Below are 23766 nucleotides of genomic sequence, written 5' to 3' on the forward strand. Positions count from 1 at the left end.
TAAAATAATGTTTCCAGTCTATTTAAGCGGGCAATTCAAACTACAATCAGCAGCCGGCAGAGCAAGCAGCAGCAGCAACTACCGCCATAGCAGCTCTTACATTGGCCAAGTGTTTTCTACAGCTAGTCTATGCCAGTTTGTTCAACCATCAAAACTTCTTCACAGCTGACCAGCCTTCATCAACAACGGCGCCAAGAAACGATCATCACCCGTTCTCTGTACAGCCAAGCCAGTCCAAGACGACACGACTACGATCAGCAACTGAAGAAGTCATCAAACCGATTCACACGTAGGGCCTACCCACCAAGCAATTGACAATGGCAGTGAGCCCAGCTCCATGTACATTCCCTGACATGTTTTCAGGCTTCTCCTCATCCAACAGAGGAAATCTGCTTGCAGAACTCAGTCCTGATATTCCCACCGAAGTTCAACAGTGGGCATCAGACAAGAAATCAACTCATTTACACTTGCAAAGTTAGCATCTGCCGGCTTCGACACAATGCCGATTATTCAACTGATCGAAAAAGAAGACGTCGACGCAATGGGCATTGAACCAGTGTCCCAACGCCGAATACTCCTACGAGCAATTCGTGATCTCAACCTGCAGTCGACAGACCATGGTCAACCTTCAGCGGGAGAACACGAGCCGATCGTACGACAGCGCCGGACAAGACAGGGGTCGACACCAAAACGACAACGGGGCAGGCAGCCGCAGCCGGGCCAGCGACTTCAAGCCAAGCTATACAACGAGCGCCCCCAACGGTGACATCGGCAATGCCAAGAACACCCCAGGTACAGGCGATTACCTGCAACAACTGTTAGCAGCTGCAGCAGCTACCAACCAACAGCAAGCCCAGACAACAGCCACAACACCACTCCAAACACTTTTAAACTTGATGAACTCGAACACTCAGAACAATCAGAGCACTCCGAACAATTTAAGAGCAGATTTAGAACCTCGGGTGTACATGCAAACCCGTAACAAAGGTGAGAAATACCTCGATATTGTCGATTTTTTATCAACCCTGATACTCTGAAAGATTCCCATTTGCTCAGTACGGGCGAACATGGTACGCGTCTTGTTTTAGAGACAGAAATTAGAAAACCTCGCCTAGAGTCAGTCACATTGAGTAATTGGATAGGAGCAAATGCTGGAATAATGTATGAATTAATTGACACAGGGGTTTTACAAGGGGTCGGGATCCTCAATTATCTAGCATATACAAGAAAAAATCTTTTTGTGGAGACTTGCACTGAGTTGTTGCAAACACAAGTAGCGAGGCACCTCGACAACACGTACAGTACTCCGTCCGAGTATAGTAATGCTGTAATGTGGCGGCGCTGAAAATGCTAGGATGTTCTATTATATTCCCAGGGCAGGGCAAAGTTGCTAAACACAAATGGAACAGTCCAGTTCAACCTTTGACCTGTTAGAGCTGAAAATTAGGTCACATGATTATATATTACGCTGTGAAAACGCAAAACCGCCAAGATAGTCAGCAGGCCAAATAGTTAGACTGATCACATCACTTTCGTCTCCAGGTGTAGCTAGGTATCTTCAGTTAGGTAGGTTTACTAGTGGCTAGATTAGGTAGGTTTACTAGTTACATGGTTTTATAATATATACACAAGAGTTTGAGTAGATTTTTGCTGTTGTACTCTGTTCACCTCTGATCGGCCGTGTTGCTAGTTGTCCTGCCGTGCTGGCCACTTATGTAACGTGGACTGGGTCACGTAATGCGGATGTCAAGGGCGATGTTTGTGTAACCTCAGTTCTTTGCCATTGGAACAGACCAAAGAACCACTGCAATTTCTGCAATTATTATAGCGGCAACGGCTGTGTAATACACAGTATATATTTTAATGTTTTTAGTCAGGACCGTTAGGTTTACACGTCTTACGAAGGCGACGAAGTTGGACCCTGTTTTGGTGGTACGACATTTCTGTGACTCGAGCGACGACGACATGGCTGATATAAATGTTGCCGCAATGCGGAAAGCATACAAGGCTGGCCACCAGGCATTCTTTGAAAAAGATCTAGAAGCCAAGGAACCAATTGCACAGTTTGCTGCGTGGTTTAAACTTGCGTGTGAGGATCCTAAAATCGGTGAAGCGAATGCCATGACATTGGCTACAGCGACCAAGTAAGTACATGGGGGGTGGGCACTTACTACTTAGGGACAATCCATTCGCCATACAAGGAGGGGAGGGTTAGGTTTTCAGCTCGCATCTTGCCTAGCTCTGAGTTCAGGTCTTTGTGTTGTTAACGGTTATATCCCCCGCTTCAGTATGGTTAGAGGCTTGGTCATTCATAACAACACTCTGACGTGCATGCAGGGCTAGCATCTGGTCCCTCCTCAGTTCATTTCACACTTCGCTTGGTTGATGTTACTTTTTCTTTGCATGGAGTTAGCACACAGACAAAGCGTGTGCTACCTCCATGCTCTTTGCATTGTGATCCCCAGTCCTACCACTCCTGGTAAGAGTTCAGACATGGATGCATTCATCAAAGGGCCCTGCTCCTCCACACAACTAAGAGATGGTGTGACTATGGATCACGCAACTGCACATATGGTATTCACAGCCAAGCTGTGAGCAGCTATACATAATGCCCTCATCAGGCACTCATACAGTAGCTACATGTAAGGCCATAAGAGGTACAATCTGATTAAAATCAGATGTAGAGTATGGCGACGTCTCTGTACATGTACTTGCATTGTTTTCTCTTGCTGTCGCCTCTCAGGCAAGAGAAAACCGCGCAAGTACAGAGATGTCGCAGTACTGTACATCTGATTTTAATCAGATTGTAAGAGGTAAAACAGGGACTTGGAAACAACCTGACATCAAAATTATGGCAATTCCTGGGTTTTTGTCTCTGGTAACTAGTTTTTAAGAAGCTTTGTTACAGGAAGTGACAAAGTATGTGTGCAAGCACTGCAAGGAAATTTGTAAGGTACAATTCCTAAATGTTAGTAATTGCGTGTAGTATGCCCTTGACTAATGCATGACATGACAGCTCATGACCAGAGCTTCATTTTCCACCAAAACATATTCAGATGTTACTTGGTCTGCAGAATTTTCAGTTTGAAAGAGTAAAGCAATTTTATGGAAAAGATTAGATGGTTTGAAGTACTGACAGAAAAAGCTGTGTTAGCGCATATGGCAACTCTTATCTTCAGTTGGCATTGTCTTGATGTTCTAAAGCACCAACTGTCATCATATGTGCATATACAGGCATACCTGTCATTTTACATGCTAAAAATGATGCAGATCATTTTGCCCTTTAATTACCCTACTTTGCTGGCTTCTATTTATTGACCTTATCCCCAGTCTGGTCTGATCCATCAATCCACAGGTTATAGTCAGCTTCAGTGTAATGGTGGAAGGTGTTTTGTAGTTTTTAGTCCCCACGGTCACCGTGCGGGGGGACTTATAGCTTTGGTCATGTCCGTGCGTGCGTCTGTTTGTGCATGCGTTGCTTGCGTCCGTTCACGCAGATATCTAAGAGATGCCTGGAGCGATGTCATTCAAACTTGGTACATATATTACTTCATATGTCATACATCTGCACATCGATTTGTTTTTTGATACAATCTAATATGGCCGCCAGGCGGCCATTTTATTATGATTTTTTTCATGTACAGAGCCATAACTCAGGCATATCTATTTGGTACAAGTACATTGACCTATGTCATACATATGCACGTCGATTTGTTTTGTGATACGATCGAATATGGCCGCCAGGCGGCCATTATTACGATTTTTTCATGTACAGAGCCATAACTCGGGCACGTCCCAACCGATTTTATTCACCGATTTTATTCAAACTTAGTACAAGGACATCACAGACCTAATTAATGAAGAGGACTCTGTCCTCTCTGAGGACTTGTAATCATAGTACCCATTAACAAGTGGGGACTGTGTCATCAGCGATGACTTGTTAAGTTTAGCAATATCACACAATTGAGTCAACCTTCATGACATGGAACGGACATCGATTGCAAAAGAGTGTCACTGGCCATTGAACAATCAGGCAGAGAAAATATTTGTTTTTGTTTGCATGGAACCTAACAGTGTATCTGAACATTGACAACAACTGGAGGGTCAACTCAGTTCAATCATGTGTGCTTATGGGCCATTGTTTGCATATTTGTCATAGTTATCAGCTGGCACCTGTACATGTACACACTGTGGCAGGTGTTGGAAAAGTATACAGTCTTATCATGATCTGAGGTCACAGGTCACACTGGCATACAGGTCACCAGTGAACATTGCACAGCTGGCATTAATATGTTGACTGATATGCTTTGCAAGTACAAATGACTAATGTTCCATGAGATTTTTAACAAGCTTTGTGACTAACTCAAGCAGTTTCTCTCTTATGCAAGAAAAATTTCACATACTACATGTATTTAAGTGTAGGACTGACATTTGACATTTGATAAAATTCTCAACTCCATTCAAATTGTTCAGAAATCCAAAAAGTAAGAAGGCACTATACCATTAAGAATCTAGTGAACAGAGATGGAGTAGAGATTCATCTGTTTTCATTTCTGTCAGGAATGTTAGAGAAAGAAATTTGGTTGTGCCTGCCGTGTCTCCAGGGGAAGCTTACAATGATTTATGAATTTTCAACATAATACATGTAGCCTTTTTACTCATCTTTAGACAATGCAAACCATGTTCAATCTCTATGACACTATTGTTAAGTATTCATGGAGATAATAAGCAGACATTTAGATGGATAATATTTCATTAAAAGCTGCCAGCCTAAACAAAATAGTACCTGCCCTGATAGATACTTATGTCGCAAATTCAATCAGTGCTCTCCACTGCTAGGAAAAATGGAACGACCAGTCTATATACATGTAACAATGCATAATTTATATATTCTTTAGTAGTGAAAATATACTCTTTTGCGTACTTAACATATGAGTCGATTGCTCCAAAGAGTGGCCCACCCTTAAAATCCCCTCATGGAGAACCCTGTCACATGTTTTATATGTATCTGGTATACTGTACCTAGCCTTTGATCTCAGTAGACCAAAAATCACAACCGTGAATGACAAGCACTACCTTGGAGGTAACCGGGGGTGGGGGGTGTAACTAAAATTTGACTTAGCCAATAAGAGGTAACTGTTCACCAGCCACGCCAAAAATTTATCTTCCCCAACAAGCAGGCAAGTGTTTGTTTTCTACTCCGCTAACATACTTGATGTGCAGAATATTTGCAAAGCTGCATACATTCAAATTAGACAAATTAGCTCTATTCGTCACTTTCTCTTCGTACAGGCTACTCAAACGTTGGTCTCTGCACTTGTTCTGTCTCGTTTAGATTATTGCAATTGTCTCCTTTCTGATTGCCCTAATCAGCTTATAGACAAGTTGCAAAGAGTGCAAAATGCTGCCGCTCATCTCCTCTGTAATGCTAAAAAGTATGATCATGTTCAACCCCTTTTGCAAAAATTACACTGGCTGCCTATTAGTTCTCGTATCCACTACAAAGTTGTATCTACTTGCTTCAATTCACTTACGGGCACAGGACCGCAATATCTCTCTGAACTTCTACATCAATACATTCCATAAAGACAACTCCGCTCTTCCTCAGATTCTCGACTTCTCAGTATTCCACGAGTTGGGGAGAGATCTTTTTCTTACATTGGCCCAGCTGTGGAAACGCAGCTATCTGTTGGCGGGGTGCGTGCGTCTTTATGTGGGTCAAAGGTCAACCCCGCCACGGATAGCTGCGGGCCAACTGCGAGCGAAAGTGGGTCTATTACGACGACACAACATGTATCGGAACTTTGAACGGCAAAATAAACCAAAGTGAGCGTAATTCAATAAAATGACCTATACCTGCCTGAACTCTGATTATTGCTTGTTCCCTAACTCCTTTTGTGAACAAAATTTCTGGTTCGTTTACGTTATTTCGGCTGATTTTCCAAGGAGTACTCAAGATTTTCACTCCAGCAGCGAACTTTGACTTCTATTGATATGCTAATAAGGATCTGACCGAACGAGCGACGTCTGTATTAGCATATCAATAGAAGTCAAGTTCGCTGCTGGAGTGAAAATCTTGAGTACTCCTTGGAAAATCAGCCGAAATAACGTAAACGAACCAGAAATTTGTTCACAAAAGGAGTTAGGGAACAAGCAATAATCAGAGTTCAGGCAGGTATAGGTCATTTTATTGAATTACACTCACTTTGGTTTATTTTGCCGTTCAAAGTTCCGATACATGTTGTGTCGTCGTAATAGACCCACTTTCGCTCGCAGTTGGCCCGCAGCTATCCGTGGCGGGGTTGACCTTTGACCCACATAAAGACGCACGCAACCCCGCCAACAGATAGCTGCGTTTCCACAGCTAACATTGGCCCAGCATTATGGAACAAACTTCCTTCTGGCCTTCGCCTCTCCAACTCAACCCTTTCCTTCCGCCTTTCCTCAAGACTTTTCTCTTTAAACAGTAGTTTAAGCTTTTTCGTTCACGTAGTCTCCAGCCCCGGTGGTTCAACATTTCCTCTGTTATATTGTATTGTCACTATTGCGCCTATAGCTCTGTTCAGAGATAAGGCGCATTACAAAATTAATGTACTTCATCATTATTGTACTTGGCCTCAGCCCAAGACATTTGTTTTCATTCCGTGGGAAAAAACTCTGTAAGGTATAACCATTCCTGGCTGAGACCAGGGAGGGCAAAATGTCTTGGCTTCATCTTTCTTGGCATAATAAATGGCGTAATGATGTTAATGAATGGAGGTGCTGCTCTCAGCCAGTCTTGAATAAGTGAGATGTGATATTAATGCTTCTCTATCTGAGTTTTTTGCCACAAAATCTTCTGAATATAATCAAAATGTGCATCGAAATGCAACAATTAATGCACCCTCCGTTTCCTAGGCGATGGCAAGACCCTTGCTACACCCACTGGACGAGCCAAAGTGGGAGGGTAATTTCAGTTTGTCGAACAAGAGGGCTTCGAGACCAGAATTTAACATTTAAACTTGAAACTGTTTAACCCTTTTCCTGCCAAGTCCATATTTCACCACCAGGTCAAGATGGTTAAAATTAATGAAACACAACGTATTCCATATGATGTATTTTAACATAATACTGTACATTTGAAGGCTGTTGAAAATATAAAACTGTAAAGTTGATTTTTTTTGGACAAAAGATGCTATAACATACAAGCCAAGTGAGTGAAAATACGTCATGTTTTGGCTCAATAACCGCTTTTTACTGACTTGGCTGATAGGGAAGTGATACAGTTATTACTGTCTGGCAGGGAAAATGGTAATCGCTGACAAGATGTGGACTAGTGTTAACGAAGTAAAATTGTGAAAAGGAAAGGTTTTATATCCCGGACACAATGAAAACATTACGACTGGAAACTGTACCCCAGTTGAGAATAGTAATGCCCACAGCGATGGAGAACACTTATCCTTGAGCTGAGAAAACCAGACCATCATTTCGAAATAGAGCTGCAGATTCGAGAAGCTCGTTCAAAATAGCTAGGTACACCCCATAAAGGGGTGGTTTCGAGTTTTGAGGGCAAATTTCGCCTCCTTCATATAGAAATCGTACGTTTGTTTTTCCAGGAGAACACACCATTTGACACAAAATTTGCATGTAAAGGGGTCGCCAGTAAGCACGTGGTCAAATCTGGCATAAGAAACAATATGAAATGTTGGGTAAAGCCAGTCCAAAATAAACTGATTTGAACTTTTGTGTTTTGTAATTTATACCACTGCAGTAACATTACCTTTTTTGACAACATCACACAATGTAATACGTTTTGAAACGAATACTCCGACGTATTCTGTGTCTCCTTTGCTAAAAAATACGGTATGCCGATTACCATGTAAGGAGATGATGACGTCAAGACAGATTTGTAGTGTGTTTGGTCCTGGATGGTGCACGAAGTTTTGTCAAGGTAGCTTGTGTATTTATTTCCTAAATGGGAGAGATTAGGGTCGATCTAAACGAAGGCCGAAGAATGTTATGATCCTCTAAGCGAGCTGAACTCTAACGCGAATGGTTGGATAATTTGGAGGATGTCTAGAATGATCTCGTCTCATTAAGATTATTTGGCGGTCAGTATTGAATTTCAACTGCGTCACAAGTTTGCGAAATGAGTATTCCGTCGAACGGTCAACGAACGATATTTTAGAAATCTGGAGACATGGCACATCGCATTTTTATATTAATATTTTATATTTTACAAAAGATGTAAGAAGCAATGATTTTGTCGAAAATTCTGAAAAAAATATAGGAAGATTTGATCGCGAACACATTTTCACTTGGGGTCAACTAGCTCTGCGTACGATGCTGTGTGTTCCGCTACAGCTAATCGCCCCGCTCACCACAGCCCTGCAAAGACCCGTACGCGTACGTAGGGTCGGTGACTTCAAATCCATTTTGGGACTTGACGTAAAAAGCCAAATTACTGCCGAAATTCAGCGTTCTTGGGCCCAAGTCGTATCCCAGCCTACCTCAGCTACTCGATCGCTTCCAAAAATGACAGTCTTTTATTCACTTATCGTAAATACCGTCGATGTCGGCAACTCTCTCGCTAGCCTGCGTACGATGCTGTGTGTTAGCTGTAGCACATAGCATCGTACGCAGGGCTAGGGGTCAACATGGGGTCGCAGCCATGTTGCCTCAAAACTTATTTCTGTCTGCACTCAAACTCAAAATGTCGGATATGAACCTGAAAAATCGATGCAATTTCTGTCAAACTTCGGCGAAATTTCAGCATATAGACAAATTTCATCTAGGTAAGCAGGGCTCGAAATTAACTTTTTACCCTGGTAGTCCCAGTGGGCTACCATTTCTGAAGTTGGTAGCCCAGCGACAAGGTCTGGTTGGTAGCCATGCATGAATGAAGAGGTTTTTTTGTAAAGAATATTTTATTTATATCTAGACAATGAACGATTTATTTTCATGATTCTATCCAGTGAGTGAATTTTCTAGTCATTTGACATCAATACCTGCTGATCATGGCCTTAGGAGAACGGTATAGCATGTGTAGTGGACGACGGTGACGCCTCAAAGTTTGACGACCTATTCACACATACGCAGAGCTTTGATGTTCGCAGTGACAACGACTTTTGACTAACACGTGTAAACATAACATGGCTAAAAATAGATTGGCTATGAATTTCAGGATGACAACTTGGTACAGTCATGTTCCTAATACTTTCGTGGCAATTTTGACTATATTTCCCCCGGAAAGCTAAATGTGTGGATGGCCCAACAGCTTTTTTTTGCAGTTTGAATAATTTTGTGTCCAATTGTGATTGATAAATTGTGACTAAATACATATGAAAATGAATTTTCATTGGCCATCATTTCTCGAGCCTGTTATCCAAGTACATCAGTTCAGATATAAATGATATTTTATTGAAAGTTTGTCGCAACAAATTCGACATGTCCTTTCTGTGTCCAGCTGGGTTGACTGTATGATCGTCGGTATAGCATGTGTAGTGGCGTCAGCGATCAACATCATGTCGCCCACTAAGTAATTTCCTGTCCCAGGCTTTGATAGTCCGTGTGGGCTACCATTTCATGGACTTTGGTAGCCCCAGGGAAAAGTTGGTAGTCTGTGGACGCGGGACTACCGCTAATTTCGAGCCCTGCTAAGGTAAATTTACTGAAATTTGATCGACAAATAATCCTGAGCTTGAACGTGACAGCTCGCCTTCTCCGGGAAGTTAAGTATCCAGCTGCTCATACACAGTTGCCCATATGGCAGGTTTATGAGATTGTTTTCAAGCGACGGCGGCAGACCGTACGGGGCTCTGGATATGAACCTACCGCCGGTGTAGCTGTAATAACTGTTGCGTTGTTTTTAGTGCCCACGGACGAAGTCCTGGGGGAGTTATAGGTTTGGTCATGTCAGTCCGTCCGTCCGTCCGTTCACGCAGATATCTCAGACATGCCCTTGTCAATTTCTTTCAAACTTTGCACAAGAATAGTACCCAACCCCATACAGATGCACGTCGATTTGTTTCACAATGCGATCGAATTTGGCAGTGTTAGAGGACTTTTTAGTTTACACCTCCATAGACTCCCATGTATAAGGCAGTTCTCCATAGACTCCCATGTATAAGGCCAAGAAAAATAAAAATTTAGTTTCTCATCGTATTCATATTGCCTAAAGGATGCAGTGACACAGTTTTTGTCCCCGCGGATAAAGTCCAGGGGGCTTATAGATTGGGTCATATCCGTCCGTGAGTCCATCAGTGAGTCCATCGGTTCACGCAGATATCTCAGACATTTTGACAAAATATCATGTGACCTTGGTGACCTTTGACCTGATATATACATTATTGTCCATAACTCAGTAACCACAAGTGCTAAACCTTTCATATTTGGTATAATGGGACACCTTATGACGCCACATATTGTACCTCATTAATTATGCGCATATCTAATTTTGAGCGAGCCAATAGAGCTAGAGGTCTGATTTTTGGTATATAGGGATAAGTTACAATATAATTTGTTTGACAAAACGTCACGTGACCTCAATGACCTTTGACATCAAATATACATATTTGTCCACAACTCAGTAACCACAAGTGCTACACCCTTCATATTTGGTATGATAGGACACCTTATGACACCATATATTGTACCTCATTAATTATGCGCATATCTTATTTTGAGCGAGCCAATAGAGCTAGAGGTCTGATTTTTGGTATATAGGAATAACTTAGCAATACAATTATTATGACAAAATGTGACGTGACCTCAATGACCTTTGACCTCAAATATATATATTTGTCCACAACTCAGTCACCACAAGTGCTACATCCTTCATATTTGGTATGATAAGACACCTAACGACACCACATATTGTACCTCATTAATTATGCGCATATCTAATTTTGAGCGAGCCAATAGAGCTAGAGGTCTGATTTTTGGTATATAGGAATAACTTAGCAATACAATTATTTGACAAAATGTCACGTGACCTCAATGACCTTTGACATCAAATATATATATTTGTCCACAACTCAGTAACCACAAGTGCTACACCCTTCATATTTGGTATGATGGGACACCTTATGACACCACATATTGTACCTCATTAATTATTTGCATATCTAATTCTGAGCAAGCCAATAGAGCTGGATGTCCGATTTTTGGTAATAGGGATAACTATAGGGTAGAAATCTAAATATGCCCATCTAAATATTAGACATCTACCATCGAGAACAAAAGAAATTTGCTGTAATTTGAATATTTAAGGAGTTTAAGCAATTTCACTATAAATAAAGAACCCCTGCCTCAAACTCCACAAAGTTGCTAGACATATTTTGCCGTTGTCATGCCATTGCTTCGTTTAATAACCAGTTAATCAAATGCCTAATTGACAGGAGGAAATTCAAGACCATATTTGAATAGTAGTATATATTGTCCTCAAAATTACTCTATCTCGGCCCAAGTACTCATTGCCTTCAGCAATACTGCCTTGTTATTATATATTATTTCAAAATTTCAAAATGTGTGCAGCCTGTAGATTTATGATTTATGTTGTAAAATGCGCATTGAGGACATCATGGATAACATGCTGCTTCTCCCCAAACTTACATGTAACTGCAGGGATGGCAAACCATCAGCTCGCATGGTGCTGTTGAAAGGTTTCAGTACAGATGGCTTCATATTCTACACCAATTATGGAAGCAGAAAGGCCGAGGAACTGGTAGGTGGTCGTGTGAACGTGAAAGGCGGGGAAAAAATCTTGTCTTTGCAAGCCATTTCATCAGTGAAGGTGCAATCTCAGGTTAAAGAGAGTGGTAGTTCATCCAAAGAAACTGTGTGACCTGCATTTTAGTCAAGAACTTCTCCTTGCTTAGGTGTATGCTACGCTACATGCATCTTAAAACCTATGTTGTATGTTCAAGGGGCAGCTTAGCATACTCTGTATGTAACCAAGGAGAGGTCGTAGACAACTTGCATTTGGATATCAACAGGTACAAGTCTACTGTTTGAGATTAACGCAAAATATCACTTGATCAACAAGGTGCACCATCACTGAGGCAAATGCAGAGCAACAAGATATTTTCCAAGCTTTCAACAAGCGTTTTACATATAAGTGTGTGTCTTGTTTCTCTTTGTCAACTTAACCTGAGTATTTTATACCTCTTGTCAACAGAGATGGAGTACCTTCATCAAGAATTGTACTTATGAAGGGATTTAACGAGAATGGGTTTATATTTTATACCAATTATAAGAGTAGAAAAGGAAAGGAACTGGTATGTGACAACGATCTTTTTTGTCCTAGGCTTGCTTTTAGCTTTGGCTGCAGATAGATGCTGTCATTTTGGCTGTCCTTGCTGGATGCTGGTACGGCGCCCTCATTTTGACCATCCTTGCTGGTTGCTGGTATCGGCTTAATATTGCTGTGCGCTGATTGAGTGTCCTCATTTTGACAGAATACATACACAACTATTCTCAACAGATCATTCATAACCATACACAATGAAAGGGAACAGTATACACATATTGACTGGCCATGAGGGCAACAGCATACGTCTGTACCCCAAGGGACTGTGAGTCACCCCCAAAAACAGTCTGTTTTTGGGGGTGACTCACAGGCCCAAGGGGTTAAAGACGTATGCTGTTGCCCTCATGGCCAGTCAATATGTGTTTTGTAACACATCTCATCCGTAGCCATGCATAAGAACGTACTATACACAAAACTTGTCTCATGTAGGCCTATGATGTAATATGTTGGAGTGGTTCGGTAAGAAAACATTTTTCCTAACAGGCCGGATCGCAATTCTGCAGAACCTTCAATGCACCTTTGATTATAGTTTTCGTCGGTTTCGAGTCTTGTTGGAAACCAAAGCATTCAATTCTTCTTCAGAAAGTAGATAAACCAAAAATTCTCGACTATTGTTTCGATCGGCCGCAGACAACATCTTTGTTTACATTCCGGTCCGCGCACGCGTCAATGTTGTTTTTGACGTCAGCGGGCATCATTTTTCGGAACTGATGCCTGGCAGGCAACAGTTCCAACAAATGATGCCTGATGACGTCATTTACGTGGATCAGCACAAAAAGAATGCATCCCACGTGACTATCAACTGGCGAATTAGAATACAGACTGCGAGTGAGGTGTGTTACAATTTGTGATGTCTATAACTACGCATGTGCAACCCAAAATGATGAATATGTGGCTATGCACAAAATACCCCAGCATCCCCATGCAGCTATTGCAAAACAAGTGACTGCAACCGGAGCAGCTTCATATGAACAAAGGAATGCATCCAAAGTTTACTTGACAAAGTCTTATATTCTTATAATGAAAGTTTCAAACCAGGTGAACTATGAACGTGCATCAAATGCTGAATATGCTTCACATTTTCTTGCCATTCATCAACAATTTTTTGGAAGAGGCAATGATTATGGACAAGACAGTCATGCAGTAGCAGATTGGATGACCTACTCCCTTTAAAGATAGCATCTGTATGTTGAATGTCAGAATGTAGGTAAAAACTCATGCAGGAACTCTGAGCCAGGGTTGATACACACCCACAAATGTAAATAAACCGCCTCCTGTATGTCTTTCATTCGCATAGCTGTAAACTGACAGCAGTGTGAATTCTCAAAAAAGCACTATAAGTCAGGCTTTCTGAACACTTGTAATTTTCAATGATTTTTACACCAAAATCAGGCAATATATTTTATTCAAATTTATGCCAACTTTATGCTTACTTGAACTTCATGGAACACTAGAGACTTGAAGTTTCAAAAAGGTTTTTGGCTGAGATCCATTTGTGAAACCAAAGCTGTCACCATTATGTTCATATTTCCGGTATACAACTTTACATGTACCTTTGTTGTCCTTTGAAAATTCAGTAGAGTGTGGTTGATATGAGCACATGTTAAATTCCATGTAGGCCCTCCCACATCCCAAAACTCTAAACCACCGAGTATATATATGTGTTCTGTTCTGAATATCAATCATTGTGTTTCTTCAGGCTTCAGTGCATTTGGTCATTCATATTGGTGTTAGCTATTTGCAAAGATGCAGCTTCAGTAGTGAACTACTGGGCAGATGAATGTAATTACAGTGGTTTGCGTTGACCTGTTAGCATTAGACAAAGTAGACGTATTGTCTCAATCGAGGTGTTGCCAAGACTGTCAGCTGATACACCTTACAGAGTTGACAGCACCTCAGTTTAGTCAATATGTCTAATTTATCAAATGCCAATGGGTCAACTCAAACCACTGTACACTCAATGTGAAGTCATCGATCATTTGGCCTGGCTAGGCATCTGCAAGGTGTATATGCAAAAAGGTACATCATGGAAATGTTGTCATAATATTAACAGCAAACAACTGCCATTTTCATAGACTTTGCTTTACCTTCATACCTGTGTCAATTTCTCACCTTGTGCATGAACAGCTTGAAACTGCCTTCACTGAAAAATGTCTTAACTCTCACTTGATTTTATACTTACTTGACCACTAACTCTGAGTCTGTTTTATATCCTATGCATGATCATGCTATGCTATATAAGAATATAATAATGTGTGAGAAAACTATGCAGAGAGTTGAACATTCAGTCATTGTTAAGGAAGTTCGCGCCTCGAAAGTGAAAGACTTAAACTTTTGCTCAAACTTTCCTTAAGGAATCTTTCAACCATTCTCTTTCAAAATCATGAATAAAAATCGTGCAAAGTTTGTGTACAAGGGAAACAAATAACTCAAGATATACCGATAATTTAGATTCAAAATTGACGCCATCCCTGTGTTAAATCTATGGAGAAAAATAAAAATACTCGGATTTCGAAAAACTCAGTCAGTGAAATGTTTTCTCACAACAAGAGCTTTAAAATGAACCCCCACAAGTGGTATATCAGAGAAGAATTGTAAAAGTTTCACAGTCAAAATTTGTGTCCCCGAAGTGCGTTCTACCTTAAATGGTTCTCAATAAGATATTTAAGATGACAGCAATATAGAAAAATAATTTTTACTGGTAATTAATTATTAGGCCATCAATTTTGTAATGTGTAAATTGAATTGGTGATATTTCACCCTTGAACCCAATTTTACATATCTATCTGTTCTGTTAGAGACATTTGGGTAATACCAAAATTGTGCTTGTCAAATTTTTAATTTTTGGCATTTATTTTTGCTGTTGAATAACAAATATCCAGTAATGTGGCCTCTCAAAGCTCATTCTATCTGCCAATATTGCAGAAAACTTTACTAAAGGTAGTATGCGTGTCAAAAATGAAAAGCCTTAAACTTTTGCTCAAAATTGCTACAGTGAAACTTTCTAATGTTCTCTCATTAAATCAAGAATGAAAGTCAAGGTTATCCATATAAATTTTGGCACTGGAAATGTAAATGATCTAACCTTTACCAATAGTTCATATTCTAAATGGCGGCTATCCCTGTGGTAACTTTATTGGCGAAAATAAAATTTTTGGTCTTCAAAAAACTAATATGGTGAAAGTCTTTCTTACTCCAAGAGCTTTATAATGAGCCCTAACAAGAGGTAGATCAGAAAATAATTGTAAAATTTTAGTCTAAATATTTGTCCCAAAGGCATATTTGAACTTAAATAAAAGGGAAAATGTGAAAATAAGTGCAAAAGATCCTACCCATAGGTTGATAAAATGAATCCAGGGGAAAGTCTTTTGTATTCGAATGAAGACTGCGAAGAATCAAACAATTTCAGAAATACTCAAATGTTGCTTTTTTTCTCATTATTTTGCAGATAAGTAATCCATTTGCGTCATTGGTATTCTATTGGGAGTCTCTGTCAAGATCAGTAAGTCCTTTTATCATCATCGTCTATTGTTATGTGTCGCTAGTATTCAGATGAGACCGTGTCCATATCTGTCACAATATTTTAAAGGTACAAACTCCTTCATGTAGTCAGCCACTGCTCAAGATAGCATGATAATCGATAAAGTCTAAGTTTATTTAAATCTGATCAAATGAGCTACTTACAATGGACAGTACACGGAGCTTGAAGGGCGAAAGCCCATTTACACTTTTATCTCTGGTAGATCAGTCATAGATAGTGAGAGATTGCAACAATAATTTATATTACATCAGCTGAAATAGAATAATGAACAGGTTATGATTAAATCCAACAATCCTGCTGATTTGTAGTTTCATATTGATAATGGAGAGAGAAAAAGCGAGAGAGTCTGATTTTCTGTTTTCATCGACATTTTTGAAAGGATTTATTTAGATCACATTCTTTTTTACACTCCCTAGGTCAGAATTGAAGGCAGTGTGGAAAAACTCAGCGAAAAAGCATCAACAGATTATTTCCATTCACGTCCCAAAGCAAGTCAGATTGGAGCCTGTGTTAGCCATCAGAGCACAGTCATTGAAAGTCGGGATGTAAGTAATGTATACACTGTGCACGGTGACCAAATTGCTATCTTTGAATTTCACCAGTGTGTAAATCATACAATCAACAGAATCATTTCTTTTGAAGAGCAATAAATGAAGTAAATGCTTGAAACTGTTCTGTTTTCATGTCATGGTATCCAAAAAATAGCTTTCATAGGAAAACCGCTGACTTACAATCTTCATTCTCACAAGGTTTTTTCTGATATGCAGCATTTGGGTAGAATGCACCTCGGGGACAGATAATCGGATTTTGAAATTTCTACAATTCTTTTCTGATCTACCACTTGTTGAGACTCATTTTAAAGCTCTTGGAGGAATAAATATTTCCACAATCTTAGTTTATTGAAAATCCAAAATTTATTTTCCTTTAAGAGTTAACACAGGAATGGCAGCCGTTTGGAATTTGAAATTGTGCAAATTGTAAGGTAATTTGTTTCATTCGTTCCACACTTTTCACGGTGACCCCCTGATTTTTATTGTTTATTTGGTACGTGAATGGTCAAAAATTTCATTAAGGAAAGTTTGAACAAAAGTTTGTCTTGTACTTTTGAGGCGCATACTACCTTAATGCAAAGGTATCTATGTTTGGCCCATTTCTTTGTGAAACTTGCATGTCAATTTTGGACAATGAGTACGGAAAATGCAGTGTACTATCAATTGTTTCCTATTTGCATAAAAAACAATACAAGACTGACATACTCACTGAATTATATTATCTCTATCTGTATTTAAGCTGTTTTGACTCATCAACAGGTGTTACTACAACGAGAAGCTGAACTTCAAGAAAAGTATGCAAATCCAGACAGTGTTATACCAAAACCAGAATTCTGGTAAGCCATTCCAGTACTCTGAGTTCATTAATATGAAACATGTGATAGTTTAAAGACTGTTACCAATATAATAGATTACATCTACAAGCTGACCAATACACAACCATTGAATGACAATTGTCATAATACATTGCTCATTGACTAACACAAATTTTAAAGTGCATTGCAGTCTGTCTTAAAAATATTATCATGCATGGCTGACTGACCAGTGTTCTACTAATAACACGAGGCTGACAATCATGTGAAACAGAATGCCAGGGCTCCCCCTAAGTCACCAAAATGATTAGCCAACTGATTAGCCAAATCAAAAATCTTGTAGCCACTTTGAGCAACTTTTAGCCAGTTTATAATTTCAATTAAGCATGGCAATTACAGCTTTCTCCGCATTCAGGAGTTCCTGATTTTACAAATCGAGATGTTTTGTATGATGTTCCTGATATTTTTTACATTAAGGAAATATTGTTCAGTTTGTATTGAACAATCTTTGTTTTTATGACATTTCCATGATAGAAATACTTTTTTCATTTCAGATGGTAAACTTTTACCACCAGAAATAAAATATGTATCAATTGAATTCTAAAAATCTGGTAGCAAAGTGAAGCGTATATTACAACAGGTAGAGAACATTTCTGCGGCATTCATTAGTGTTCACAGTATGATAGCTTGTCATAAGCTACAGCCTCTCATGCGGCAAATTTATGCAGTCTTCCATAACCAAAATGTTTTAGCCACAAGAATAAAAAAATGGTGCAGGAGAAAGCATTTAGTAGCACACTGGCAGTGTAGATGCAATTGGCCCTGGTGTTACTTGTATGTCATAGTTGTGATCAAGCAGGCTGAATAGCATTTTGAGTATGAGTATTTTTCTTGAGACCAAAGGGTTTGGCCAAACACAACTCTTGTAAAACAATACACAATGATATATGTTCATTTAAATTACTCTCTGTTTGAGAGTATATTACATTGTTTTAATGATTATGATATCATTGTAACACAGATATATTTTCACTTGATATTTTGATATCATAAAGAAATGTCTGGTGATGTTTACTTCTACATCATTAAACTGGTCGAATCTGCAAAAATATTAAATTAATTCAGAATCACATACTTCTTGTATAAGTTATAGCAGTTTGAAATAGACCGAATTAACAATTTTAATGAATTGTTGCTTTAATGTTTACATGCAAAATTGCAATTCACAAACTTTATGATTTGACAATGGATATGCTTACTGCAATTACTGTTGACAATATCCCTTTCCAATGACTCTTAATAAATTTAATTTAAAACTGACAGTCAAGCTGAATGCCATTTAAACTGGAAGACACCAAAATTACCTTTTACCTATTGGACCATCCTAGGTGGCTCTTTTGAACCATAATTGTACACTTAAGGGGTCTTCATGCATGACATCAGATGATGAGATGACCTAGACTTGACCTTTCAGAAAACCTCAGTTTTTCTCCTCTTCCTTTGTATTATTGCTCGCTCCGTTTGTGAAATTTCCCTTTTAAAATACGGTTTTTACTATCAAACTGAGTAGCTGCAGGCCAACTTTGATTCTAGCAAAGTAGGTAAAACTTCTAGATAGACGAACGGGACTCAAGGAGGCAAAACAAAGCCTCTATTTATGTACCGCAGACGGAACAGCAACAATGTCTGCTCCACGTACCAGGGAATTTGTAACTATTTAGAAAGGAGAGTAAACTGTTTCAATACATTGCAACTTTGTAGGAAGTAGAGTAAACTGTTTCAACATCTTACAGATCTTACAACTTTTTTATTGTTAGCTGTAGTTTTTTGTTGAGGTGGCACCTGGACAGGAAAAATTCATTAGCCACTATGTTCGCCAAACTGGAATTTTTGTAGCCATTTTTAAATTTCTTTCGCATTTGGCTAATTGGCGATCGGGTAGCGAGACCCTGGGTGACCCGTAGCACAGGCTTTGACTCAGAGACCTGCGAGTGACTAACAGCAATGATTGAAAGACCAAAGAAAAACTGAAGTATATATCTCTCCTTGAATGTCCTGTTCACTGTATATGTACTGGTAGAATTTATATGTAACAGTAGCAGCTGTATGTATTCAACCTATATCAGTGTTCTCCCCAGGCCATTTTAGCGTAGCGGTCCCGCTACGCTTTCGCTTCTCCCCGCTACGCTTTGATTCTCCCCGCTACGCTTTAAAATATTCCCGCCATCCTTTAGTTCACACGCTTTGCGTAGCTACCAGCTGTTGCATGCATTGTCTACACATTAGCGCTCACTGCAACTTTCAGCCTGGTGAAAGAGTGGAAGGTGTGAAGTATGGTATGCGTCCGATAAGTTGTCCGGAAGTGTTGAGAGGAACGTTAAAACAATAGAAGAATCGGCTGGGTTGTTCACAAATTTTCATTCTACTACGACTATTACGATTACGACCAACAAAGACCTTTAGTCAGTATGCATCGCGGACAAGTATTGACAGAGTTAGGCGGTGTAGCACTAGCAGGGCCTTTGATCACATTCCCATGCTTTGATCAACGAAATGAACCGCAAAAGAAACAAGAGAAGCAGTTGACTGGTGAGGTTGATTGTGATTTTACAACGATGATCTTTTTTTTTTGTCCGAGTACGATCACGATCGCGATCGAGTTCACATTGCATAAATTTCAAAATGGCGGCGGCCATCTTGGCCGTCGTGTTTATAACGTGTTGACATTGATCCTGGCGATGGCGTCGCGTGTGGTTCCACTCTGACACGTTCTCTGAAAGATTTTACACCTGATTTTCGAGTGATTCTAGTCGTACTTAGTTCATGTCTTGTGATTATCTTGGTGGTATTTTTTAAATCAAGAATCGAACGACGATGTTCAGTGGCACTGGCAGTGGTAGTTACGCGGGGGGGGGGGGGGGGGGGGATGGTTGAAATCGATCCCCGTGATGAAAAATTATTCGCGGTGTTTGTCGTTCAAAAATGATATAAAAATCAATTGCATTTGAATGGTGTAAAGCTTAAACTTGTGAATTTTCCTCTTTGTTGGCAATTTTTGACAATTTTATTTGCAATCTATGTTTAATGAAACTCCAATCAGACGAACCATTGCTTGCTTTCAATCTGAACTTGCTGTTACTGTTTGAATCTTCTGTTTTAATTGCAAAATACTGTGATGATTTATTTAAGTGTAATAAAGTGTTTCCATGATGTTCAAACTGCATACTTGTGTGTTACCATTGCATTTTGTTGTGAGTGTACATAAATGTGTGGGTGCATGTGCAAGCTTATATCCGTATGCAAATGTAAATTAATGATATGCAAATGATTATGCAAATTAGCCGCTATGCTTTGGCTGGATCCTGGGGAGAACACTGCTATATTGACTTGGTGTTGTGTGGTACATCGACTTTACTTTCAAGATTTATAATGTGGCTAGTGTAAGAGATAAGATCATCAGTAACTTGTCAAAAGTCCCACTTTTATGTTTCTGCAACAGACAATTCTTGTGCTAAGACATCAATCTTTTCATTCAGTAGCTTTTTTTCATTTTTCGCTACTATCTTCATTTGTAACTGTCATTCAAACAAAAATCATGTATAGTTCTGTAATAATGCTCTCATCCCGCCTTGTTTAACAGGGGAGGATTCATCCTCAAGCCTCAATTGATGGAATTTTGGCAAGGACAGAGCAATCGGATACATGACAGAATTGTCTTCCGAAAACCCAAGGATGGCGAAGTGATTGATGACAAACTCACACACAAAGCTGAAGATGGATGGGTTTATGAGAGATTGTCACCGTAACTTGCATTGCCACGAAAATTTAGTTATCGTCAGAATTCATTTTGCATACAATGACCAGAGTTACAAGTAAGGTTTTAGGGTTCAGGCAACAATTTGAAGTCCTCTTTCTTGTATTTTAATGAAACAAATAATTTTTATCAGTAAGTGACATGACTACAGATGCAAGAAATTTACTTCAATGTTCACAGTGTAATAGCAAATTGACCTTACTAAATTGTGAAACATGGATATCAGAGCTGTCATGACAAATGTTTGTCATTATGGCAAGTAGAATATTAGGACCTTGTCAAGTATGCTGCCATGGGAGTACCTAGTGGACTGTACCATTATTTTTAGGGGTGCCTGAAAGGTGTGAGGGGCTGAATATAGCCTTTAGATAGTTTGCTTAGGGGCCGTAGATAATAAAAGCTGACGCACGACAAACGTAATTCTTTTGTTTAGGGGGGGGGGAGGGGTAAAAGCTCATTTCTTTCTGTGTGAGTCAAAATGGAATAAGAATTTTCTATTGTTTTCAAGTGCGACTTTGCAGCGAGAACACAAAACTACCTTCGCGTTCATTGAGAACATAATGACCACAAAGTGCGGAGACAGAAAAGACAACGAAAAGACATGAATGTGAAATAAAAACTTGTATCCTTTTTCAACTTGAAACATGCATAACATGTATGTGAAACATTTTCCTACATGCCAAATACATTAAAATGTTCTGTCTTAAAAAGTGAAACGTGTAAAGTCGAGGTTTATTAATTAATGTGTCCTTCAAGTATTTTTTCATGGGCGTGCGGATCGGAGATCATGCGCGTGGGTTTGTCAGAAACGGCATCATAATACAAATTGATTTTCGCATAAGAACTTTCGTTTTGAGGGGGGAGGGAGCTGGTTTCAAGTAAAACGAAGGAATTACGTTTCTTATGCGTCAGCTTTTATTATCGATGGCCCCTTAGTTCAATGAGTCATATGTTCTGTTTTCTGAATGCTCTTATTTAAGTTCAACAACGTACTACAGTTTATTAAATCCTACATGGGACCGGGTTATCTCAAGTCATTAGAACTTTCTTAACTATGTACTGGGGAATTACTTGACTAAGTTCAACTACACTAACAAGTGCTGCTTTAATAGAATGTTTAAAGAAAGGTGCCAAGGTAGGTATTATTCCTTGCAAAAAGGGGTTCTGCTCGACTAAAAAGGTTGTTATAGAATGTGTGAAGTGGGTTGCCAAACGGCAAAAGACATTACAAGACAATGAAATTTGCATTGAGTGAATATGTCTTTCACATCTCCAGAGTGGCAGCATACTTGACAAGGTCCGAATATTACGTGCAGTTGTAAAAAATATGTTGTGCTAGATCTTAGAGTACTGTCCAGCCAGCTGGACAACACTGGCCAGCCTGACAAGGCAGGCCTAAATTTTAGCTGAATGCATTCACCCACTTTTATCTGCTGATAGGTCCAGTGCCAACCTGTTGAAATTGTCGTAGTGACAGGGTCAAGAGTTCAGCGCTGTCCAGGCTGACAGAACAAGACTTTCTCTAGTTTGCGCAGAAAGCTCTGCCATGAATGTGTTTACTGTAATTGTCTCATTTCAGATGTCAGTTTTGAAATTCAGTTTACAGGGATGAAACACACATGTGTTACGTGAATGTCTTTATCATTGAGTCACTCATAAATGTAGGCAGTTTTCAAAAACATTTTCAGGCAGGTACAGAAATATTACTACCGAGACACTCAATACATGTACATTGAACTATCAGATTCTAAATGTATCACTTTATACCTGATCTGCATATTTAATTTTTCACAAGTTTTAACTAGAAGTTACCTCAAAATTACCAACCTCACGGGGAATCGTGAAAACTTGCCAAAGGCTTTTTGTGAAATAGTAATATGGTGATGTCAACCAAAAGAAGTCCGTATCAGATAATGTATCTACACTTATGAAACAACTGTGTAGTGTGTGACTTCAAGGAACTTATGACATTGATGAATGTATTTAAGATAATTGTACCTGGGATGAAAATCAGTGCATGTTCAGTAAATGTGAACATTATTGTTAGAATGAAACGTGCATGCTGAGTGAGTGGTAGAAATTTGTTTCAGATTCTTGATCATGCAAAGAAATAAAAATATTTTGATTGACAAGTAGTATAATATTTGCTGTAGTACTTTAAACTCTGAACTGTAAGTTGCTATTTGTATGAAATACAAAGAGAGTTGGTTTCATGCTGTCTGTTTCTTTGTCAATATCTGTGCACTTCAGAAAGCTGTCATGTGCTGCATGCATAACCCAGGTGTATGATGTGGAGATTGAACAAGCCCACTAATTCACTTCCACGTAACAAAGATAGTTCAGGTGAAAAATAGAGTTGACCTTTTAAGTTTTGATACCTGCATGAATGCTCGTTCGGTTTGAACTTGAATTTGAAGTATATTTGTAAGGATATTTGCGTGCTTGAATCAAAATGCAGACTGTTGTGAATTATGGCCATAGCATTCCTTGGAAATAAGAGCTATGAGCATGAATTTTGTCAAAAGCACCACTGAGGGCGCTATTTTGATCACAACTCAAAATTTCCTTGGACTTACCCACACTAAAAATTAGTAGCCAAGCTGACATTGACCTAACACCTATCAAGAGGATTCGTGCCTCTGAAAGTTTTAAAATAGGAAAATTGAGCTCAACGCTACTGTGGTGGCTTATGGGAAATTAATTAGTGCTCTTGTGCCAGATTCATCATTGGTTGAAAGAGTGGTGTGCTTTTGACACAA

The 23766-nt window shown here is 39.4% G+C and overlaps 1 protein-coding gene across 4 annotated transcripts; it reads left to right on the forward strand.

Moving 5' to 3' along the window:
- Positions 1-23: 23 nt before the first annotated feature.
- LOC139140747 (pyridoxine/pyridoxamine 5'-phosphate oxidase-like) lies at positions 24-23220 on the forward strand. 4 transcript variants are annotated; one of them, XM_070710137.1, is made up of 7 exons: positions 24-987; positions 1874-2144; positions 12158-12257; positions 15738-15791; positions 16247-16375; positions 17141-17217; positions 20834-23220. In XM_070710137.1, exons 1-7 carry the CDS (start codon positions 618-620, stop codon positions 20997-20999), a joined length of 1167 nt encoding a protein of 388 aa, XP_070566238.1. In that variant the 5' UTR covers positions 24-617; the 3' UTR covers positions 21000-23220. The 4 variants fall into 4 exon arrangements, with proteins under 4 accessions (XP_070566238.1, XP_070566237.1, XP_070566239.1 ...); XM_070710136.1 differs by lacking the exon at positions 12158-12257 and adding an exon at positions 11605-11704 and having other exon boundaries at positions 35-987; XM_070710138.1 differs by lacking the exons at positions 24-987; positions 12158-12257 and adding exons at positions 1434-1566; positions 11605-11704.
- Positions 23221-23766: the final 546 nt, after the last annotated feature.

This window comes from Ptychodera flava, chromosome 9, assembly GCF_041260155.1.
Source record: "Ptychodera flava strain L36383 chromosome 9, AS_Pfla_20210202, whole genome shotgun sequence".
In the NCBI taxonomy this organism is placed as follows: Eukaryota; Metazoa; Hemichordata; class Enteropneusta; family Ptychoderidae; genus Ptychodera; species Ptychodera flava.